The sequence below is a fragment of the Macrobrachium nipponense genome, chromosome 34 (assembly GCF_015104395.2).
Source record: "Macrobrachium nipponense isolate FS-2020 chromosome 34, ASM1510439v2, whole genome shotgun sequence".
Classification (NCBI taxonomy): domain Eukaryota; kingdom Metazoa; phylum Arthropoda; class Malacostraca; order Decapoda; family Palaemonidae; genus Macrobrachium; species Macrobrachium nipponense.
The window spans coordinates 23,864,151-23,888,150 of record NC_061095.1 but is presented as its reverse complement, the minus strand read 5'-3'; the positions used below and the strand labels follow the sequence as shown (position 1 = coordinate 23,888,150).

General features: G+C 35.8%; 1 protein-coding gene and 1 long non-coding RNA gene across 2 annotated transcripts in view; one reads left to right on the top strand and one right to left on the bottom strand.

Annotated features, from left to right (window-relative positions):
* Positions 1–8,444, top strand: part of LOC135207968 (uncharacterized) — a 251,372-nt gene extending 242,928 nt beyond the window's left edge. Inside the window, exon 5 of the long non-coding RNA XR_010313090.1 lies at positions 7,871–8,444. This is a non-coding gene — a long non-coding RNA (uncharacterized LOC135207968). The remainder of the gene's footprint in view (positions 1–7,870) is intronic.
* Positions 1–24,000, bottom strand: part of LOC135207966 (high-affinity choline transporter 1-like) — a 195,761-nt gene that overhangs the window by 43,682 nt on the left and 128,079 nt on the right. Inside the window, 3 exon segments of the mRNA XM_064239996.1 lie at positions 1,500–1,655; positions 7,920–8,027; positions 14,708–14,907. Coding sequence (XP_064096066.1) covers positions 1,500–1,655; positions 7,920–8,027; positions 14,708–14,907 — 464 coding nt within the window.

Genomic DNA, 24,000 nt, shown 5'->3' with positions numbered 1-24,000 from the left:
GTCTAGAACGTAATGGAAAATACAGAAAGAAGAAATCAGTTATTAGAAATGAAATATCACTTGGCAAATTAGTTAATAAGGAGATGAAAATGTAAATAAATTATTGATAAAATACAAAGAAAGTTGTGCCTTACATCTTCGCTTGAACTTTTGAAGGACCAATTGCACGGCATCCTCAGAGAAACTGTTCCAGAGTCCAAAGGTGTGAGGAATAAAGGACCTCTGGAACTGAGAAGTTAGACGGCGAGGTTCCCACAATTTATGTCAACGTACAGATAAAATTAAATTGCACGATCTCCCTATGTTTCCGATAGACAAATGAAGAAAGTCTTAAGTGATAAAAAGTTTTATTCATTTCCCCTTGATCTCGATTCGCATAAATGAAGATTTTTTAGATTTTAGTTTCTAAGTTTTTAACGAGAGTGTTGTCCAATATTCCATTAGGTGAAGAAGTGGAAAATGAAGGGAGAGCAATTTTTACAATTATCAGCGCATTTAAAAGAGAATAATAAGTCTTATCCATGAGTGCACTAGAACGATTATCCTCGTACATTATAGGATATAAAATACCCAGAGTCATTTAAAAGAAAATAAAGAAACGATATGTTGAAGGAAGGCAGTTGTGTGCGTGTGTGTTTTTGTGTGTTTATGTGCGTGGAAGTGTGTGTACTGGCATGGAACGGCTAGAGGAGTTTTAATTGACAGGCGCCTTTGAAAGACCTTAGTTAGAAGTTGAAAGTCAAAGACGTCGAGAAACGTGAAAATCTTTATGAGTAATGGGGGGGGGGGGGGTGGGGGGGGGGGGGGGGGGGGGGAGCCTTCCTTACATAAGCCCCTGACTGTGACTGATGTCTGTGTCAGGAAAGCGTCGTCGAAATTTTAGATTGGAAAAGTTTTTTTTCTTGCGGTCTTATAAAAACAATTTTTGAGAAGGTTACTTTGAGAGAGAGAGAGAGAGAGAGAGAGAGAGAGAGAGAGAGAGAGAGAGAGAGATTCACATATAACAATTGAAGATTCCACACATTCACAGGTCGTATAAGGGGAAGAAAAGTAAAGAAAAGTGTCAGATTGGGCAAGGGTTATTCAAGAATGTAGTGCCAAAATAACCAGAACTTGAGAGAGAGAGAGAGAGAGAGAGAGAGAGAGAGAGAGAGAGAGCTTTACATATAACGTTTATAAATTCCTTATATTCACTGGCCATTAAAAAAATGAAAAAATTGTGTCAAATTCGGGCATAAATTAATAGAGAGAGAGAGAGAGAGAGAGGGACAGAGAGTGAAATTTACATAAAAGGTTTATAGATTCCTTACGTACCTATATTCACGGACCATGCAAAGAAAACCCCCAAAAATTGTGTTAAAGTCGCGCATAAATTAATTGTGAGAGAGAGAGAGAGAGAGAGAGAGATTATTGACGTTGCTTGTTACATAAAAAAAAAAAAGTTCAGATAAATAAGGGGAGTGAGAGGGCCGTTTATTGATTCTTGAGGAATGACTTACCTAATGCGCCCAGGATGGAGGCAGACCACAGGGTCTCGCCGGCCAGCGCTGGAAGGAACAGCATAGCCCCCCACCGCCGACCGAAGCATTCTTGCAATGGATCCAGCATCGTTACGTATCGCCTGTCTCTCATCTTGCGAGCGAAAAATGCTCCACCTGCAAACATGAAAACCGAGTCAAGTCGTCTGATAAGAAAAACATAGCTAAGGAGAGTTATATTGCCACTTCGCCATGATTTTTTTATCTTGGCAACTAGGTCGAGTTGCAGGGGAAGGTCTCAAGATATCAGGTGTTTTGAAATCTAAACAATGAAGAGATTTTAGATGAAATACAGAGGAGGGTTGAGCATGTTGATCTGACTTAATCAAGTGATGTTTCTTTATTCCTGTAACTCAGGAAAATGATACATCATTTCTCGTTTCTGTAGACTTTGAACTATGATATCGGAGATGTTAAAAAAAAGTTGCCTGAAAATAATATTTCTGTTATAGACTCTTCATAGGGATATTTATATTTCACTATAATCAAGATACTAGCCGACGCCATCGATTCAGGATTACAGCATTTTACCATTTGTATCTTGGGATTTTGAAATCCATTTGATCATTAATCGCCCCCTCTTTGGATTTACTTCCATGCAAAACCACATATTTTCCCTATATTTATTTTTATGTGATGTGGCCCACTGTATTTATTAATGTTGATATATGTATATATCTGTAATAAAGGGATATAATCCACAATGATGTAAAATTCTTATATAGTTACATAAAATACATATTTCTTGTAAAGTAAATAAAGCTTTCGACCATCAGCTGTGGTCTTGTTCACTAAAAAACAAGACCACAGCTGACGGTCGAAAGCTTCAATTTACTTTACAAGGGGGAGGGAAAAAAAAAAATATATATATATATATATATATATATATATATATATATATATATAACTACATAAGGTTTTTACATCATTGTGGATTATATCCCTATTCACTTAGAGGTACGACACAGTACCTAGCTTCTGTGTATATATATATATATATATATATATATATATATATATATATATATATATATATATATATATAGGTGTCTTGTCGTACCTCTAAGTAAATGGGGATATAATCCACAATGATGTAAAATCCTTATGTAGTTATATAATATTATATATATATATATATATATATATATATAATATATATATATATATATATATATATATATATATATAATTTTTTTTCTTGTATGCGGGTGTTTTTATTTGTTAATCTATGCATAGAATTAATGAATAGATTAATATGTCAAGGAGATTAAGTTGCAAAGAATTTTGCCAGAGACTGAGTCGTTTTGAGGCTGATGTCAACATCGAATTCTTGGGAGTCACATTTCAAAAGAATCCCTGAAGAGGAACAGGAGTTCTGTAGCCGATTTCCAACGGACGCTTCTGACACTCTTATTTTCGTCCTGCAGCCAATAAACAAAGAGGAAAAGGGTATTTGATCGAGAAGAGTAATCGCCTCGAGCGACTCCCTGTCTCGAGAGGAATTTTTCCACCTTGTGTTAAGACCTGTTGAAAAAAAAAAAAAAAAAACAAACGACTTTCGGATGGAACATCATTTTTCTCTTTCCGTTTCCTCTTTTATATCATCCATTCGTCTTCCTCAAAATCCCAGGTCGGTAAACATTTTTTCCAGACCGGATTTCGGAAAGAAAACTGAAGTAAAACATCACTTCGACGGATTCATCACCTTTACATCGAGACAGCCGGGAAAAATAGGGCGAAATCTTTTTCTGTGTTTAGAGGCACAAGGCTGCTGGGAAGTTTGGCCAGATACTGTCGAGTGTCCAAAAGTTTCTCTCCCTCTTTTTTAATGATTTATGTTGCCTCTGTGTATGGATAAAATGGAATATTATCTTCTATGATGATCAAATCCGGGTAGATCTCTCGTGTATGTCCCCCCCGGGTGGTGGCAAGGTAGGGAGGTGATCGGGGGTCTAAGGGAGACATGACACATCCACTTTCCTCCTGCAAACCTGTTTGTCCGGCCAGGGTGGGGTCAGGGCAGTGACGAAATCGAGAAGGTAGGAGAGACATGACATCCACCTTCAAACCTGTTTGTCCAACCAGGATGGATCAGAGTAGGTAGGTGATCAGAGGGGTATGGGAGAAATGCACATCCACCCTCCTCCTGCAAACCTGTTTGTCCTGCCAGGGTGGCTCGGGGTAGGTAGGGAATCGGGAATGTAGGAGAAACATGACACATCCACATGCAAACCTGTTTGTCTGCCTTGGTGGGACGGGGCTAGGTGCAGGATTGGTAGGGTAGGGGAGACATGACTGGCAGCGCATTTGGGTTCCAGCACAGTGTAGCGCATGCCATCAAGCTCATTTAAAATAATAACCATCCACATCAGTTCTCTTTGTCCAAGTAGTTGAAATTTGAACGTTAATTAGAATATCAAAATTAATCATCACAAAATTATTTCACAAAAATTTGAATTACCTAAAGCTTGGAATAAATGTGGTTCTTCCTTATAATAAATAACATGGGTTTGTTGAAGCGGAGAAAGGTGTAGTATTGATGTTTAGAACTAGGTCACTGCTAAGGGCAGGAAATTTTAATTCTCTAGCGAGGATTTAAATACGGAGCTTTTAAAAAGGGTGAATGGCACGAATGACTATTTTAGGAAAGGGACGATATCAGAGTCCAAAGGGGAACATTTATCAGTGTCTCGTAATAATGGAGTAAAGTCTGGATTCAGAGGGGGGAATGTTTTATTTTTTATTTTTAGGGCAAGGTCTGCAAGCTCGGAAATCGATAAGTCCATTTTATAGTAAAGGAAATATGTCTGTAGTGGCAGTGTTAACAATGGAACTTTCTCATTCATATTTGGTGCAGGAAATTATGTTTATGTGTGTCAGTTAGTAAAATAAATCATATCTATAGAGTTTGGAAGGGAATGGTTTAAGCATGGCGACGTGTTTTTGTGGAGTGAGCCCAAACTTGTTACTTCATTACTTAGATCTTGGTAATAACAAACACAGTTTCTCTTGCGTCACTCTTAGGATGACGACATTATTTGTTTTGAATTGTCTCATCGTCGTACAATATATTCATGCCCTGACAAATATATATTGTTGCAGCTTCGTGAAGACGTTTATGTAAGTATCGACCATCTCTTCATTGCAAGAAAAAGGGTCACATGGATCTCTCTCTCTCTCTCTCTCTCTCTCTCTGTCGGCATCAAATAACGAAATCTCTGAAAGGTTACATCTATTATGGGCTTCCACAAAAGAAACCCTGGAAGTCCTAGGAGTCGATCCCCGAACAGGCCATTGTGAATGGGCATCCGCTTCAATCAGGCACGGTAGAACACACAATGCCACCTTATCTTTATTCCCTCGTATTGTATCTCTTTCTCTCTCTCCATCCCTGTGACTCCCTTTATCCCCGCAGCCTGCCTCCTGCCCTGCGTGGAATCAGTTTTCTTGTCAGTTTCTTGATATTCGTTTTCGTACACCTTTGGTTCCTGAACGTCTCGTTAGCGATGAGATTTATTCGCTTCGCTGTTTTTAACGTTCTGCAGTTTTGACATTTTACTTTTATTATACATATGTTTTTTGGCCATCTGTCAGGATGAAAGGGAGTCTGAAGTGCGAGATCTTTCGAGGATGAATTCCACATTTCCTAGAACAGATTTTGCACTCACTTTTCTTTCTCTCTCATGTCTTGATTTATGGTTGAGAAATATACATAGAGTATTTCCATTTTCCTGAACTGAGGGTGGCTCCAGAGAGAGAGAGAGAGAGAGAGAGAGAGAGAGAGAGAGAGAGAGAGAGAGAGAGAGAGAGAGAGAGAGAGAGAGAACACAATAGCCACTGAACTGCTGGTGAACCCACTATGTTAAAAATGATCGAAGGCTCATCAGCAGCACTTCAAACCCCCTTTCACCTCTTGCATCCGCTTGCATGCTTCCTGGATATTGGGTCCTTCCTTTCTAATACCTCTTTCACTATATCTATCCAACTCTTTTCAGGTCTTCAGAATGTTGTTATTTGTTCCCATCGGTAAAAAGGTATTGAAACTAAGTATATATAAAAGCTTATTCTCAGACTAACTTTTACACTAAACCAGTCTCTCTCTACTCTGCATATTTGAAGATGAACTTGACATCCTTCATACAAAAACATTTCAGCACTCTCAGCAACTTACAACTTACCGTCTATACCAGTCTTCGTCAGTGCATTTCATAGTGTTTCCAGACCTTCTGTAATAAGTTTATTCTGGTAATAAGTTTATTCTGGTTCCATGGATGCCACCCAGTTTTATACCTTTTCGGTATTAATTCTCAGCTATAAGTTTCATGCTAAGCACTTCATCCACAAACATTTTTCCTTGTGTAAACTCCAACTATATTTTCCATTTTAGGCCTTCTGTCGTCTGCCATCCTTTCTATATCCAAATCTTACTATACACCTTCCTTTAATGATAGACAATAGTATTCTCCCATAATAATTCCCTCACTCGACTGCCTCTGGCTCCCTCACTCGACTGCCTCTGGCGCCTCTGCTGTTATACAACAGAATCATTATTCCCCCTTACATAATCTCACATCAAGATATACCTTACAAACTGATCTATCGCTCATTCACGCTGTCACCACCACAAGGCAGCATCTGACTTATAGTCTTATCTATTCTTTGTTTATTTACATTTTTTAACCTCTTAGCTAGCCTCTGTGCATCCTCAGCAGTCACTTCTATAAGCATTCTTATGCTTTCACTAACCAAATCTTCCTTTATTTTGTCTCCACATTCAACAAGTCTTCAAAATGTTTTCTTCGTCGACCCTGGAGTGCATCTTTTATTCCTTTAACCTTTTATTCTCCTCTACATAATCGTTCGTATACCACATCTCAAATGTACTCCCATTTTCCTCAATTCATAGTGAGCTGAAACCCATAAGGCCTGACGATAATTTTTAACAATCAAATGTCTAACATAAACATACCCTAGATTACTATAGCTCAAATTAATTCTCTGATAGGCTCAGAGTTAAATTAGTGAGCATCAAAGACCGTGACTAAAGGTCACGAACGCTAACCCCAAGATTACACATTAGTTACCCATCCACAAAGAGGCTTGGTTTAACGAGCCTGTAACCGGATAATAGAAAACGGAAGACCTATATATTTTTGGGGCATAACTAATATTTGTCGTATACAAAAATGAAAATAATGTTTACGGAAAAATGATTTATGATTTTGATATAATTATATGAATTATATGCAGTGAATAACAATAATTATTGCTAGTATATATATATATTATATATATATATACTATATATAAATAGTCTATATTATATTTATATGTATATATGTATTACATAGATATATATACATATGTATATATATATATGTATATATATATATATATATATATATATATATATATTAATATATATATATATATATAATATGCTGTATGTGTGTGTATGTACGTATGTATGCATGTATGTATATTCATAAAAGAAGTAAATTTAGATAACTTCATCGGCACCTTTTATTTTTTTTAATCGATTTTTCAAATAAGAGTAAGCGTAATTTCCCTTGATTATTAAAAAGATTCAGAATACTTTCATACTTTTCTTTAAGACTCAGATTTGTGCAATTTTTTCTTTTGTTTTAGTTTTTAGAGAAAATGAATATTCATGAACAGAAATTTTTTCTCAAGATATTTCAGCATGAAGAAAATTTTTTTTTTGAGGTTACTAAATGTGTACGTATATACTAACATAACGAAATAAGTAAGAAAAACTGTTGTCTTTATTGTTTATATTTAAATTTGAAATGGTAAAACAAGAAATCATAAATTGCTTGTATAAATATTATGGAAGAATATCATGTGAAAATTTGAAGTACGTCTATTTGACCTTCAGCTACAAACGCAAATGTACATAATAGCGCCTTAACGCCGTTGGCGCTCCCGTGTGTGTGTGCGTGTGTATATATATATATATATATATATATACTATATATATATATATATATACATTTATATGTGTAAACATACATTTATATATGTGTATATATATATATATAAAGGCAACTAACTAGTGCAGTGTGTGTATGTATATATATATATATATATATATATATATATATATATATATATATATACACACGTGTGTATGTGTATATATATACGTATATATATATATATATAGTATATACTATAAATATATATATTATTTCAAGGCAGATAATATATATATATATATATATATATATATATTATATAGTATAAACATGTATATTATTTCAAGGCAGATAATAATCTTTAAGACTAAAAAATAGCTCTTGTCATTCCAGGCTAGAGCCCACAAGCCAACATTAAAAAGGGGAAATAATCCAACCTTACCCAGAACGAGACTGAGGGAATAGCCGAAAGGCGCCTGGCACCACACCAGCCCGTCAGCGAAGACAGCTTCCGCCGAACCGTTGATGTAGCCTCCGCCCACCCACGTAGCTGAGGGAGAAAATGAGGCATGTGATTGCATTCTATTTGGGAAAATGATTCGATCGTTTACGTACATTTGCCCATTTGCGTCTGATCACGAGCAGTAATAGAATGTGGAGGAAGTGTGATTTTCCTGAATAATAATCTGGTGTCTCTGATAATAAAATTCGAGTGGATCTTTTCTTGGTTGCCTCCTTCTGGTGAGGGTAGGGGAGACCTGACAGGGCTACCCACCCCCTGCGAAACGGTTTGTCCGCCCTGGGTTTGGGCGGGGTAGGTAGGGGAATGGGAGAGTAGGGGAGACATCCACTCTACTCTTACAAACCTGTTTGTCTACCCCTGGTGGGGGCAGAGTAAGTTGGTGATCGGGAGGGTAGGGGAGACGTGATGGGTAGCTCCGGATTCCAGCGCAGCGTAGTGCTGCCATCAAACTCGTACTATTATAAATGAGAAACATGATCTGAAATTTGTGCATACTTTCAGTTTGAAATATTTTCCAAATACTTACATTTTACAGTTTGAATAATAATAATAATAATAATAATAATAATAATAATAATAATAATAATAATAATAATAATATGAATGCGCATTAGATGAATAAAATTTATGACAGCATTCTTGTAGTGAATTCCAAATGTTTTAATAGAATGTAGAGCATTTGGATAATTTTGCAGCATTCTAGGGAATACTGATGGGAAAACTCCAATTCAAATTGATACATCCTAACCTAACCTAGGACGGAACATCCTACTTGGCCTGGAATTTTAATCTCCTTTACCCTACTCAAAAAATGGGATGATGCCAGATGAAGGGATATACGCGTATTTACATCCTAACCCAACCCAACTTAACCTAAGGCACAGGATCGGATTGGTCAAGGTTATATGCAGCCAGTTTCATTTGATAACTATGTTCATGACGCAACCAGTCGGTCACATGTTTTGCATCAATATTGTCTTAAGGAAAGTGACCTTATCTAGGTCAAGGATAAAGAACAAGCGATTGAATTGAACTATACAGGTCAGCGACTTGTTCATGTAACTGCCTTGTTTTCTGTATATTTAATCGTGTTTGAACATTTTCACCAGGCAGGAGTAGTTAGTTCAGCACTTTTAGTGTCGGTTGGAGTTTCCCAAGATGTCAAGTTAGATTATGGGAAATTATCATTACCGCAGCGTGACATGAAACTTTTATCATGGTTGAACATCCGTCATGATTCATCTTTTAAACAGTGTCTTTAAGATATTAAAAAGCTATAAACATTAAGTTGGCAGGATATTATGTCATACACAGTGTCATAAGTGACTAATATTTCCATCCCAAGTCTGGAACAAGATCATCCACACACAGACACGCACAGGCGTGCGTACGTAGTCACGCGCTAACCCACATAACAATTGAATTTACATAAAATAAATAAAACGCCAGAAGCCGTCGCCTGACGATAAAGCCTAAATCGTTAAAACCATGAATATCTCCACCAAAACAAGTGTCGAGACCAGAGATGTGTGGATGAATATAAAGTTTTCCACGTCCTGCTCGTGTTTGCGTTCTTTTCGAAATCTGACCTTTGCGAAATTCACGTTTTTTTTTTTAAGTTTAATCTGTTGTTGATATGGGGAATGTAAACAAGCACAGAAACTATTTGTGCAGCGTATGTGCGAAATATCTAGTTTAAGCAGGGTCTAAGTCAAGTACAGTATTACAGAAATGTCACCAAATACAAAAGCAAATGAGCTTTTTTACTGTGAAAGATTTATGTTACGTTTATAGTTTTTTATATTGAATTACATGGACTACATTTTCTAAAGCACAAGTGCGAATATTTTAAGGTTTTAACAGTAGGCCCAGTTTTCATTTGAAACATTGCCGCACGCCTTTACTAGACCCAAGATAACTTACATTTTTAACACGATGTTAAAAACGATTTTGCCAAGACCCTTGCTCCAAATTTGATGTACCTAACTAAAGTTCTCTTTAAGATATTCCATTGTTGTTTAGGATACTTAAAAAATTCAGAAAGATGAAGAAGAAAAACTGGAATATTTTTCCTGTCGTTTCTAAAGAAACTTAGCAAACCTTCATTAAGGAGACGCGCATTTTAAGACGGAACAACATTTTTTGGACGCAGAAGCTAATGTATGTCCCATAGACGCCACAAGTTCATCCTTACTTAAATTTTAAATCTTTTTCTGGCTATTTGTTACTTATGATTACAGTTACCTTAGTTTGTACAGATATACTTTATATATATATGTATATATATATATATATATATGAAATTTTTTGGTGAATTTTAACGTAAAAAGAGTTAGAGACACTATCTTAAGTCTATAGCATGCATACAATCTTGAATAAACAACTAAATATATTCATTTATACATGTATATGTATATATATATATATATATATATATATATATAATATATATATATAAGAGAGAGAGAGAGAGAGAGTGTCACTGTGGGGTCTACTAATAGCAAAGTTTTGCTGACACCTGGGAGGTTGACATCTGTAATATTCATCTTACAGGCATACAGTTATATGGTAAAACTGGAATATATATATATATATATATATATATATATATATATATATATATATATATATATATACGTATATATGTATATATATGTTTGTATATATTTAGTTGTTTATTCAATATTGTATGAATGCTATAGACTTAAGATGGTGTCTCTAATTCTTTAATGTTAAAACTCACCAAAAAATTTCATAATCCGGTATAATACATCGAAGCAATGCGCTTAGAATTTAATGTTAAAATTCACCAAAAAATTTCATAATCCGGTATAATACATCGAAGCAATGCGCTTAGAATTTCTGAACAAGCTGAGTACAATACTTTTTCAATTAGTACACCCTTTTCCTTATAGAGATCGTGTACGCAAAGTGATTTTTATTTTGTGTTATCTTGTCTAAATTTGCTATTAGCAGTAAGGTCAACACTCGCTGATAAAAACTTGGAGTTCTATTAGTTCTCTGTAATGCACCTGGCGACCTGGTTAATAGAAAGAAAACACGGCAGAAGGGATGTAACTAGCAAGACATGCTTCCGGTAGTTAATCATGCAGCATCAGAGAGAGAGAGAGAGAGAGAGAGAGAGAGAGTTGGTTCATTTTCTAAGTTGTCAGTCCGGTCATGATTCTTGTTGTTTTATAATATCTTTATATCAGGATTCAACATCTCTTTTGTACAGAAATATTTATGAGAATTTTTTTAGCGGCTAAAATTGCTGGCACTTTCGTAATTGGTAATTTCCTGTATTAATCGTTTGTAACACTGGCGTTTTCTTAGATATAAGTGGTCACACATAGGTTTCTAAATTCAACGACGATCTCGAAGTACAGTTATCGTTGCATTATGCCATAAACAATATTGAATGAAACTCTAAAAAAATATAAATAATCTCCGAGAGAGGTTCATGTGCTGTTCAAACACAGCAACCTCGCAATTTGTTTGTTTGTTTGCGAGACGCGACAGAAAATAAAGCGTCTGTCCAAAAAGAATCCCGTGGTTTATTTTACGGTTTGGGTAAAAAACCAAAGCGTCAACATTTGGTCAAAGGAAGCCTTCCATTCACTACTAGCCCAAAACAAACACTAATGAATACTGAATGCGGCCTCGAATGATGACTGCTTTTTGAAACTACAGTCGTACAATACCTTTCATTTCGAAACACCTCTTTTTTTTTTTTTTTCCCTTCTTTGTCAAGTTCCTTTTTGCAGATTTAAAGGACCAAACCTTGAGGAAAAATGCGGACGCAGACGTGGTAATCACCAGGGAACATTCCAGTGGCTTCCAACCTAACCTGCTTTTCCCCATGCACCCTTTCACCATATGTAAGAACATCACGTCAACTCGTACACCCACCCCCCTCCCCTCCCCTCCCCAAGAGTGACGCCTCAGTAGTGCGGACCAATGCACGCTGCGTTTTGTGTGGTTTTAGAGCCAATTTGAGCCTGCCAATCAGTCGTCACAAATCCGCCAACCCCGCCCCCCCCCCCCCCCCCCCCCCCCCCCCCCCCCCCCCCCCCCCCCCCCCCCCCCCCCTCGTTGAGAATTTAGAGAGAGTTTGATAGATTACGTGTTGTTTATTTTTTTCTGGTCAATCACAGTCATCCTATTCAACTGGGTGGTTTTTATAGTTTGGGGTTCCGGGTTGCATCTTGCCTCCTTAGGAGTCCATCACTTTTCTCACTATGTATGCTGTTTCTAGGAGCACGCTCTTCAGCGTGAGTCCTGGAACTACTTCGGCATCTAGTTTTTCCAGGTTCCTTTTCAGGGATCTTGAGATCGTGCCTAGTGTTCCAATGATTATGGGTACAATTTCCACTTGTATATCCCATATCCTTCTTATTTCTGTTTTCAGGTCTTGATACTTATCAGTCTTTTCCCTTTCTTTCTCCTCAACTATGGTGTCCCATGGTATCGCAGCATCAATGAGTGATACTTTCTTCTTTATTTTGTCAATCAACGTCACGTCTGGTCTGCTGGCACGTATCGCCCTATCTGTTCTGATACCCTAGTCCCAGTGGATCTTTGCCTGATAGTTTTCTATCACTCCCTCAGGTTGGTGTTCGTACCACCTGTTACTGCAAGGTAGCAGGTGTTTCACAGGCTCCATTATTATTATTATTATTATTATTATTATTATTATTATTATTATTATTATTATTATTATTATTATAATAAGTATGTCAGAATTATTCAGGAGATGTACAGGAATGTGTATACTAGAGTGCATACTTAAGTGAGGAGCAGTGTTGGAGAGACGGATGGATTTGAGATAGGAGTTGGATTACACCAGGGGTCAGCACTTAGCCCATTCATCTTCAACATCGTGATGGATGTAATGACCAGAGATGTTAGAGAAGCAGTGCCAGGGTGCATAGTATACGCGGATGACATTGTGTTGTGTTCAGAGGGGAGGGAGGAGTTGGAGGGGAGGTTGGAGAGGTGAAGAGCAGCACTTGAGGAGAGAGGAATGAGAATAAGCAGATCAGAAACCGAATATATGCGTTCCAGTATTACTGAGGACGATGGAAGTAGCATAAGATTGGGTGGAGAAGAAATAAAGAAAGTAATTAGGGTCCGTATTAGAGGATAGTGGAAGCATGGACCAAGAGGTGAGACACCGAATTCAGGCAGGATGGAATAACTGGAGGTCTGCATCAGTGGTCCTCTGTGACGGAAAACAGAGGAGAAGAAGATGGATGTAGCAGAAATGAGAATGTTGAGATGGATGTCGGGAGTAACAAGGGAAGATAGGATTAGAAATGAGTATATAAGAGGATCGACAAAGGTAGTTGAAATATCGAATAAAATACAGGAGGAAAGGCTTCGATGGTATGGACACCTGTTACGAAGGGAGGAACGTCATGTTGGAAGACATACGATGGAAATGGAAGTGCGGGGTAGAAGGAAGAAGGGAAGACCAAGAAAGAGATGGTGTGATTGTGTAGGGGAAGATATGGTATTGAAAGGTATAAATGAGAACGAGGCACAGGACAGAAATCGATGGAGACGACTCATTCGCAATGGCGCCACATATAAAAATGGGTTTAAGCTAGGAAGAAGATTATTATTATTATTATTATTATTATTATTATTATTATTATTATTATTATTATTATTATTATTATTATTATTATTATTATTATTTCGTTACGAAATAACATGATTGCGGGACTATTGAGGAGTAAACTGGTAAGCAGTCTTAAATGAGTAAATAATTAGGAGTCGGTAACCGAAAAGTGTTTGCTGGCACTTCCCGTGGTAGGGAGGCTAATTGCAATTATAAGCAGAAGGATAAGCTGTGTGCTGGAGGGCTCATTAAGCTGGAATAATGATCCATCCACAGGGGGCTTCTGTAGAAACGAAGAGTCAAGACAGCATTTCATCGAAATTCAGAGGATAGTTTGTTAACTGATTATTAATTGAAAAGGGGAAGGTCCAGATGATTAACGAAAATGTTAAAAGTTCCCTGCTACAGTGTTAGGGAGGCTTTAGGGAAAAAAAAAGGCCAGAAACCTTACCGCCCTCGAAAATATCCAAGTCGTTATCGAAATTTTAGAAACTAATATCCAAACTATTATGAGACTATTCCGGAGGAAGGGAATCTCAGACGACAATAATTAGTAATTACCAATTAAAAAAAAAAAAATAAATAAGAAGGTGAAGAGAGGGATATCCAAAGAGAAAAATACGAGATTTATAAAAAAAAAAGGGGGGGGGGGTGGGGGGGGGGGGGTGGGACTAAATACACTTTTGCCTGTAAAGAAACTTCCTCTGGAAGAAAAGAAATATTATGACTGAATGACTATAATACTAACAAATTAAGAGAGCTGTGGAATTTACATTAAAGATAATACATAGTATCCGAAGGACTGATAAATGTATTAGAAAACGAATGTCCAGCGAACTAAGGCGACTTTATTAGAAAAGAAAAAAAAAGGGGGGGGGGAGTCTAAATGACTAAGGAAGTTTTCCATGGACTTGCAAAGGCATATTCAAAAGCTTAAAGAAAATGAGTACCTAAAGGGGTATGGTAAAAAAAAAAAAAAAAAAAAAAAAAAAAAAAAAAAAAAAAAAAAAAAAAAAAGATTGCGAAGTTCCCAAGGAGGCTGACAAAGAAACAGACAAAGGACTACGGGAAGAATCCTTACCGGTCATCGTGAGACATCCTACGAAGAGACCGATGTCTCTCCCTGCCAGCATGACCTCATCGGAGTCCCCATGTTCTTCAACGACGTCCGAACTCTTCCTCTTCTTCTTCCAGGCTGCCCAGAGGCCGACGGCCAGGATCAGGAAGTAGAAGACGATGATGGCCACCAAACCGGGAACATTTATCCCTGGACCTTCGTCGCTGTCATGGAGGTTAAGAATTTGTCATCAATGAAATTTGTGTGTGTGTGTGTGTGTATTGTACAAACTATGAGGATGCTTAGATGGATGAATGGAGTAACCAAAAAGGACAGGGTTAGAAATGAGCATATTAGGGGTACAGTAAAGGTCACTGAAGCATCAAAGAAAGTGCAAGAGGGAAGGTAAAGATGGTATGGCCACCTGATGAGAAGAGGAGAGCAACACATGGCAAGAGAAGTGACGGGCGTGGAGGTGGATGGGACACGAAGGAGAGGAAGACCTAAGACCAGGTGGAGGAGGGATTGCGTTAGAGATGATATGAGGGAGAAGGGAGTACGGGAAGACATGACACATGACAGAGATAGATGGAAGAGACTCATTATAAACAGCGACCCCGAATGGGGATAAAGCTGAGAAGAAGAAGAAAGTAGAAGACGAATTATATTTCAAATTTGTTAAGAAGTTACATCAGTGGCATCAATAAGAAATTGTCCGTTTTAAAGCAGAGATTTTTTTTGAAACATTTAACGTATGCTAGAGGATGTTCATAACATTCCAGAATCTGTGTTTGACAAAGACACTATTGCTTTCGGATTTCCTTGGGACGAAAACATGCTCCAGAAAGGTGGATATTGTTTTATCTTAATGGGGGTTTCTTCTGTTCAGTATCTATGTTGATATCTTATGAGTGGTTCTGATTTGTTCATTTTCCTGCGCAATTCTGTTGATGATAAAATATCTATTTATTAAACCTTTTGGATTTTATGGCGCCGTTGCTTTGATTACTCTGTTTACCTGACAATTTTGCTTATGCTATGTGCTTATATTGATTCAGTACAGTCAGGGTTGTATTGAACGGAATTGTGTATATGATGAAAATACGTGATATGTTGTTGAAATGCATAGAAGGAATTATAAGAGATAATGTTTTTTTTTTATATTAAATTCGTGCATTGTTATGGATTATGAAAAATAGGTATGATGAAAAAATGTTCACAGAGAAGTAATAAAAAAAGGTACAATAAGTGGAAAGAATCAAAGTGTTTTGAGATGGTTTAGTCATATGAGAGAATAGGAACAAATCGGAATATAAGGAAAGAAACGGATGAGTTAATTATGAAGAGTATTACGACTAGATGATGTGAAATAAGTGTGGAAATGAAAGTCTGTTTTCATGGGAAACATCGCTTCTGATGTATTTTATATGTAGGTAGTGTTAAGAGACTGGGGATGAGAAGTCAGTTCCTTAGGAATGATGTCCCTAGCATTTTCTGTGACCCGTCCTTCGAAGTTATGAAGACTAAGGTTCAAGCTAATACTTGGATGGATGATTACGAAGAAATGTCAGGCGCCATCGACACTTGACCCCTCTTGGCATCTTTGACTCGAAAAGTCAATTGTTCATTAACCTTTCTCTTTGCATTTACCTCCTTGTTGAACTTGTTCTCCCTAAAGTTCATTCGCGCCTCCTCCCCTCTGTTGTTATTATTTGCTTTTCCATCCATTTTTATTTCCTCTTGACTTTGCAGTTCATTCTACAAAGCCCGAAGTGTAACTTTGGAATATATATATATATATATATATATATATATATATATATATATATTATAGTATAGGTATAATGTGTATATACCTGAATCACGAAAATATAGAACGTGATAAATATTATATAAATAAAGACAAAATCCACGAAGCAAAGAGAAACGATGGAGGTCTGCAAGAAGTCGAAATGCCTCATATATATGTATATATATATATATATATATATATATATATATATATATATATATATATAATATATATATATATGTGTGTGTGTGTGTGTGTGTGTGTGTGTGTGTATATATAGACATACATATATATATATATATATAATATATTTATTTATATACATATATATATATATATATATATATATATATATATATATTATATATATGCTGCTATTTCAGATTCCTTATTTAGCTTAGAGTTGTAGTATGTTCTAAAAATGTATGTTCAGATTTCGCATAACATAATTTAAAAGAATATAACTAAAATGTAAAAAATAGAGGAAAATTTTTGCAATTTATAATAGCCGCGAGGCATGCTCGATTTTCTTTTCACAACTTGTCATCGCTCAAGATAAAGAGGAGCTCGAGGTTTCCGTTATGTTTTCATAACATGTCAGTCTTACTTGCTTGAGTCTGTTTCAGATGCGTACTTCTTTGTCCATAAGCCACGTGAAAATTTCACCCTGTTCCTATGACATTGCATCATCTTTTCGTAAGATCGTTCTAGAACCTTCTGTGTAAGCATACGTCATCTTTGGAAAGTGACGTCACTTAGTTATGCTTTCAAAATAATTCATCATTCCTTTCATATTAAAATACTTTTATCATCTTAAATCACGTATTGATAAATGTTATTTAGGATTGTAATTTCAATTTCTCTTTAGATATTGTTTTGAAAGAGAATTTTTATGATATTAGCTGAACTACATGTCCAATTCGATTTGAGCCCGTCAGTTTCTTGAAGTTCGCCCATACAAGGAAGAGAGAGACCGCTCATTACAGACTTTGAATTCCTGGCGTACTCTCTCTCTCTCTCTCTCTCTCTCTCGCCATATATGATTTTACATTAACGAAACGTAAAGATTTTTATACCTAGTTATTGGCCATTCGTAAATTTTGGATTTCCGATTTCTTAGAGTTATTTGGTATTATTTAGTGCTTATTGTGGAATTTGAACAAACATTGTACAAGTGTGTAACGGCGGCTTTTCTTTTTTTTTCTTTTTTTTCTAATATTGTGAATTGTCTGGTGAAATTTTGGAGCTAGCTGCAGCAGAAACAATTGGTACCAAGGTAATGTGTTATACAAGATTTATTAGTTGCAACTAATAGTTACAGTGGTTTGATGAAAGTTTAAATTTTTACACATTGCAAATTTTTATGTTTTGTGTTTGTTTCGTTTGAAATGATTTTTGGTGCATTTATCCATTTTTCTTATTAAAGTGATTTTTTGTGCATTTGTCCATTTTATGTTATTGAAGTGTGTGTTTTTATTTTATATTCAGTGTGATTAGTGCGTTTTACAGTTTTGGTATTTTCCATATTTTTCTGTAATGTGTTTTCATTTGCATTCACAATTTAATTAGCTTAATTGTTTTCATTACTTAATCGTTGCACATTTAATTGAATTTAACACTTTTGAATTAATTTGCATTTACTTGGAATTCTATTCAAGTTTCATTGTTGTTTAGCACTTGTGAATTGATTTTCAAATTTTAATTACTACCTAACACTTTTAAATTTTGATTGAACTAATTAATTAATTTTCTTGAATTTTGTGATAAATTAATTTTGATTTGATTTTACTTTATTAATTCAAGAATTAATTAAACTTTGCTTTGTTTTCAAATAACAGTAAATTTCCCTGAAATTGTGAATTTTACTCATAAATTTTGAGTTTGATAATAAATTTTTTATTTAAAATTTTTAAAAGTGTTTTCTTTTTCACCAGTATATAAGTATATTTTTGTACGTATTGGTAGAAACATAGAGTGGTAATTGAGCTGTTTTCCTTCAATTTAATTTAAGTGAGTTAGAACCAGGGAAGTACTTAGACTTTTGAAATCAGGGAAATACTTAGACTTTTCAAGTTGTTAATGGAGTGATGCCCTTTAATTAATTTGATTACATATAAGGTTATGTCACACATATTTTAATGAACTTAGTCTGATTTTCTGCAATACTGGTAAGTTGTTTAAGGGATCACTGTTGCCTTTAGAGTATTCAGTCGTATTTTACCTGTGATGAAGGTTCAGGTGTCTGGCTGTTGTGAGGTACTCATTTCATTATTGGTAAGTGTAGTAACCAGATACTTGGCACTTCGTCACAATATATATATATATATATATATATATATATATATATATATATGTATATATATATATATGTATTGATATATATATATATATATATATATATATATATATATATATATATATATATATATATTGTGACGAAGTGCCAAGTATCTGGTTACTACACTTACCAATAATGAATTGAGTTACCTCAACAACAGCCAGACACCTGATCCTCAATCGCAGGTAAAACAAATACGACTGAATACTGTGTGTGTGTGTGTTGTGTGCGCAAATATATGTGTGCATATATATATATATATACATATATATATACATATATATATATATATATATATATATATATATATATATATATATATATATATACACACACACATACATACATACATAAATATGTGATTGCGTTTGCGTCACGCCTCGGTATTGTTTTGATGAATTATCCCTTTTACCCAGACAGCCTTGGGAATTAGTGAAAACGTATTTAATAAGCGAGTGTTCGAATGTTCACATAAAAGTGTCTTCACACACCAATAGCGCTGTATCTGACGGATGCTTTCGATATTTATCCCAGCTCGATTTTCGTAATCATCAACAGAAAACAGGAGTTCAATTGCAACGGGAAATTGAACACTTCTTTTTTGAATAATCTGTTTGAGCAGTTTCAGAATTTCAGTACCTGAAATGCATGGATGGGCAAAAATTTGAATGGGTCTTTATGATTACAATTAGTGAAGGAGATAAAATGACCCCTCTTGTGTAGCTTTTATAAGATTTTATAATTACAAAATTTTCTTTTACTTTTAAGGGCTACTTCTCATATGTGCTGCTCTTGTAGATGACACATGGGGTTCATTTTCATGGACAGAATATAAGATAATATCGCCGAGGCTTTCCCCTGGTCTGGGGTTAGGATCGAGAGGGCTTGGAAAACCCAGAAGGAAAACAAGTGTCTTAAATACAAAAGAAAACTATCATAAGATTCGTGATCCATTTCAATATCATCAGGATTAATGTATGAAGATCGAGAACAAAATACAAGTGTATCAGTTATAAAATGTGTATGAGCTGCAACCTCTCATATGTCGGAGAAACAGGCAAGAACACAGTAGAACTTGTGCTACAAACACTGCTTTTGCAAGTTCACTGTTGGGACAGGAATCAGGAAATGAAGTTTGGTCATTGTGAAATAATTTCTCAAAAGTAATATTATAAAAGATCCATCGTTTTGAACGGGGCACTACTTGGCTCTGTGCTGTTGCTGGGAACAGATCCTTGGCAACTTCAGCAACACAAATGACGTATGACTTACCGTAAACCGGTCTTTTGGGTGTGGCTGGAGAAGCTAATTTGCATAATGTTTTTATGGTTGACCAGCACCATTTACCTTGTAACTATATTCCCGACATAGGGGAAAACCTTCGTGGTAGGATCTTCAGTGTTAATAGAAATGGACACGTAATGAAAATATCTACGAGGATACCACATAACAGTCGATTTGCCGTAGACATTGCATTGTTAAAATAACATACTTGAAATGTCTGCATAGTAAGAGTTTATTCTTCTACATTTGGCAAAACGTAATTGCACTGAGTATGCCGTATGTATCATTGTTTAATATTAGTGTAAATTAATTCAGAGATACGTTGGGTTCCATAAGGTTTGCCCGAACGATTGATTCTTAAATGAGCGGTAAGAATATGAGTAAGGTTAAAGTTAGATGAGCTGGACAGCTAAAAGACCGCTGGTGTACAAAGATGTACTGCAACTTTCAGTCATACTCAGGTTAAGGTGCAAAAGGTGTTTATTTACAACGATCTATTTATATTAATGATAACCTAGAAACACTAGCATGAAATTAACCCGTGCACTGGGTCGGTCGTTTGGAACTCGGCTGGAACCTCCATGTTATGGCTGTTACGAGTCGCTTTCAGGGAATTAAACGCAATTAAGGACTTTATCGTGCCGATAAAAACAAACCTCTAATTCGCAATTAGCATGCACAATAGTCCAACATAACAGTGAATTGTTATTACGGGCCAGTTTTTATTTTTTGTTTTTTATGACTCAGTCCATGAAATATTACCTCGTTAATTCATCATTCATCTAGTTTGCATATTAATGACCTCACACGGGTACAAAATTCCGTCCTGTCCTGACATGGAAGACTATACTATAGAATGCGGAATTCTCACAGAGTAAGAGACCTTTCTTTATAAGACTTCCGTACTTGACTTATTGCTGAATCCCAACAACCATAGAAACGTGAAGTGTATTTTCACAAGTACCTATTCGGAATATTTACTTCACATATATACGCATTAAATATAACTTTACCAGTGTGACCATATGCCAGAATGATTAATCCCGCAGGTACAGGAAAAAATAGATCTAATTAATATATAATTAGGTTTTTAAAAGGCAAAAAATTTTTTTCTGTTTCCGGCTGATATTTGTAGTTTATATATATATATCTATATAATATATATATATATATATATATATATATATATATATATATTTAAATATATATATATAAATATATATATATAATATATATATATAAATGTAACAATATATATGTATATTTATGTGTTATATAGATATATGTAACAATAATATGGATATTTATGTGATGTCCTTTTATAAGATTATGTTGTATGTATATATATTATGTATACTATATATCTATTATAATATAATATACTCATAATATAATATATAAATAATATTATTGGATATGTGTTCTAATTATGTATTATATAAATATTAAATCCAAATATATATATACTATATATTATATATATATAGTCTGATAAATAAAAACCCAACCGTTATAGATTATTACCTAATATTCATTTATATAACACATAAATATACATATATATTGTTACATTTATTGATCTCCTTTTCTACCCAGCATTTAGTTAAATATTTTGATTGCTAGAAAAGCAGCCATTTCCCCTAATATCAGTTGATTTTAGGCGGGAACCCAAAGCAGGCCAGCCGTGGTTGCGGGAAGAGGGAAATAAAGACTCTTGTCAGCCTTAGGGACGTATCCCAAAAGGGAGAGTGTAGGTAGCTAGGTACTTCGTAGGCCTACTCCTAAGATCCTTTTTCCTGTGAACCCTTTGCTGGCCATATGTTCTGTTCCCAGGAACCCCAACACCCATGCTTAACCCATGCAGTCTCTCTCAGTCGCCTCCAGTCGTGACCTCGGACGGATGTCCCAGCCAGCCTTCCATTAGGTCTCCCATGGCGTTATGGCGTGCCCAGACCTGAGATAATGTCAACGCCGCATTCTACAAAGGTCCACCTACTATGGCATCCAGGTACGTCTTGTGAATCAGTCATATTGCCAGTTCTTTCCCTCCTAGTTACGTACTTACTCCCCATTTTCAAAATTCAAACTCCTAATTCTCAAATGAACATTCCTTTGTTCCTTTCACTTCCTCATGGCCGCATGCCTCCCTTTTGTGATCGTCCCAGACAAATGAAGTCATTGAATATTTCATTTAACACTAAGAGTTCCTCCCGAGTGTGTTAGACAAAGTGAGTACTGTAACTTGTGCCAGAAATCTTTTAATTCATTTGTGTCTAATCTGGGATCTTTTCCAGATTTGCTGAGTCACGTGTCCAAGTCTTCGCGCCCGCAAGTGCTGCATTACCGCAAGATAATATGTATAATATTGAAAACCAGCTTTTACGTGAATCTCATTTTAGCCAACTATCCCCCTTGTGAGAGATAATATTAGTCCCTGTGTGGACAAGCTGCATTTACTCTTTCTCCAGGCTAGTAAACGCAAGTAATTTATTCTGCATTTTCCCTCAAATATTTTCCTTTACTTATTTGCGTACTTAAGGCCGGGCCTCATACGTAAAAATATATATATATATATATATATATATATATATATATATATATATATATATATATATATATATATATATATATATAATCTATCTTGACATGAATTTAATAAGTTAGTCTCCGCGACTGGGCGATGCGAATTTGTTGGTAACGTTAATGGGTCACATCGAGGCTCAGACAGCTATGAGGTTGATGTATCACCATTCTCTGGTGGTAGCAGGGCATAGTGGAGCTTTGTTTCTCCGCCTTGACATAGTTTGTGTGTGTTTAGATCTCGTCTAGTTGTTTTCACATGTTTCCTTGAGCCCGAATGAAATTCGTCTTCCAATTACTGCATAATTCTTTTGACCTGAGATCATTGATTAGTTTCATTCAATTCTCTTTATATTGACAAAGGGCTTTCATATTGAGTCACCTTCTATTATAACACGAAATGTTCTCTCATCTCGTACGGATCCTAACCATCCAGTGAAGCTTAGGCAAGTTTTGTATAGATGGCAAAACCATTAGAATTATATTGTAGAAGTTTAAGGCTTGGCACAAATCACACTCCTCCCTTTAAAACATTTATAGTTTACGAAGAATCGTAATAATAATAATAGATATTATTGTTACGAAACACCATGTACGATGCTTTTGCTGCTAGAATGAGTTTAAAATCGCACGAAGTCAGTGTGCCCCACGCGGTTTACTGTAGGCACGACTTAAAGGTTTTTGTAGCGTCCATTCAAAGGGCCCTAGCTGCAACCCCTTTCATTCCTTTGGCTGTACCTCCGTTCATATTCGCTTTCATCCATCTTACTTCCCACCCTCTCCTAACGATCGAGTCATAGTGCAGCTGCGAGTTTTTTTTTTCGCCTGTTACACTTTACAGACCTTTTTACTCTCAATTTCCAACTAAGTGCTGAACGACCTCATAGGTCCCATCGTTTGGAGTTCTAAATTCTATTTTATCGATGTGGAAACGATAAGAAATGAATTAAACCGATAATTCCTTACGTATCCTCTATGATCCGTCTTACTCTCCACCCGCTCCTATAACTGAATTCCATTCATATCTCCGGCTTTATCCCACAGATTTACCCAACTTCTGCGAGGTTATGAAGACCTGTGACTGGTCTAGTTGTGTTGTTCAGATAATACAAACCTCATAAGCTCTTTTAATACAACAAATCTATTTCGGCGGGGACGGCGGTGAGGTGCTGTTCTTAATCTGGTGCGCTAATGATCAAAGTTGTAGCGTCAGTTCTTAGAATTGGTTAAATAAGTTGATGGAGAGTTGGACGAAGGAGTTCTGATCATCTGGCTTAGTGAAAAGGAATGAACGAAGTGGTGTATATAGAATTGGGTGAGTGC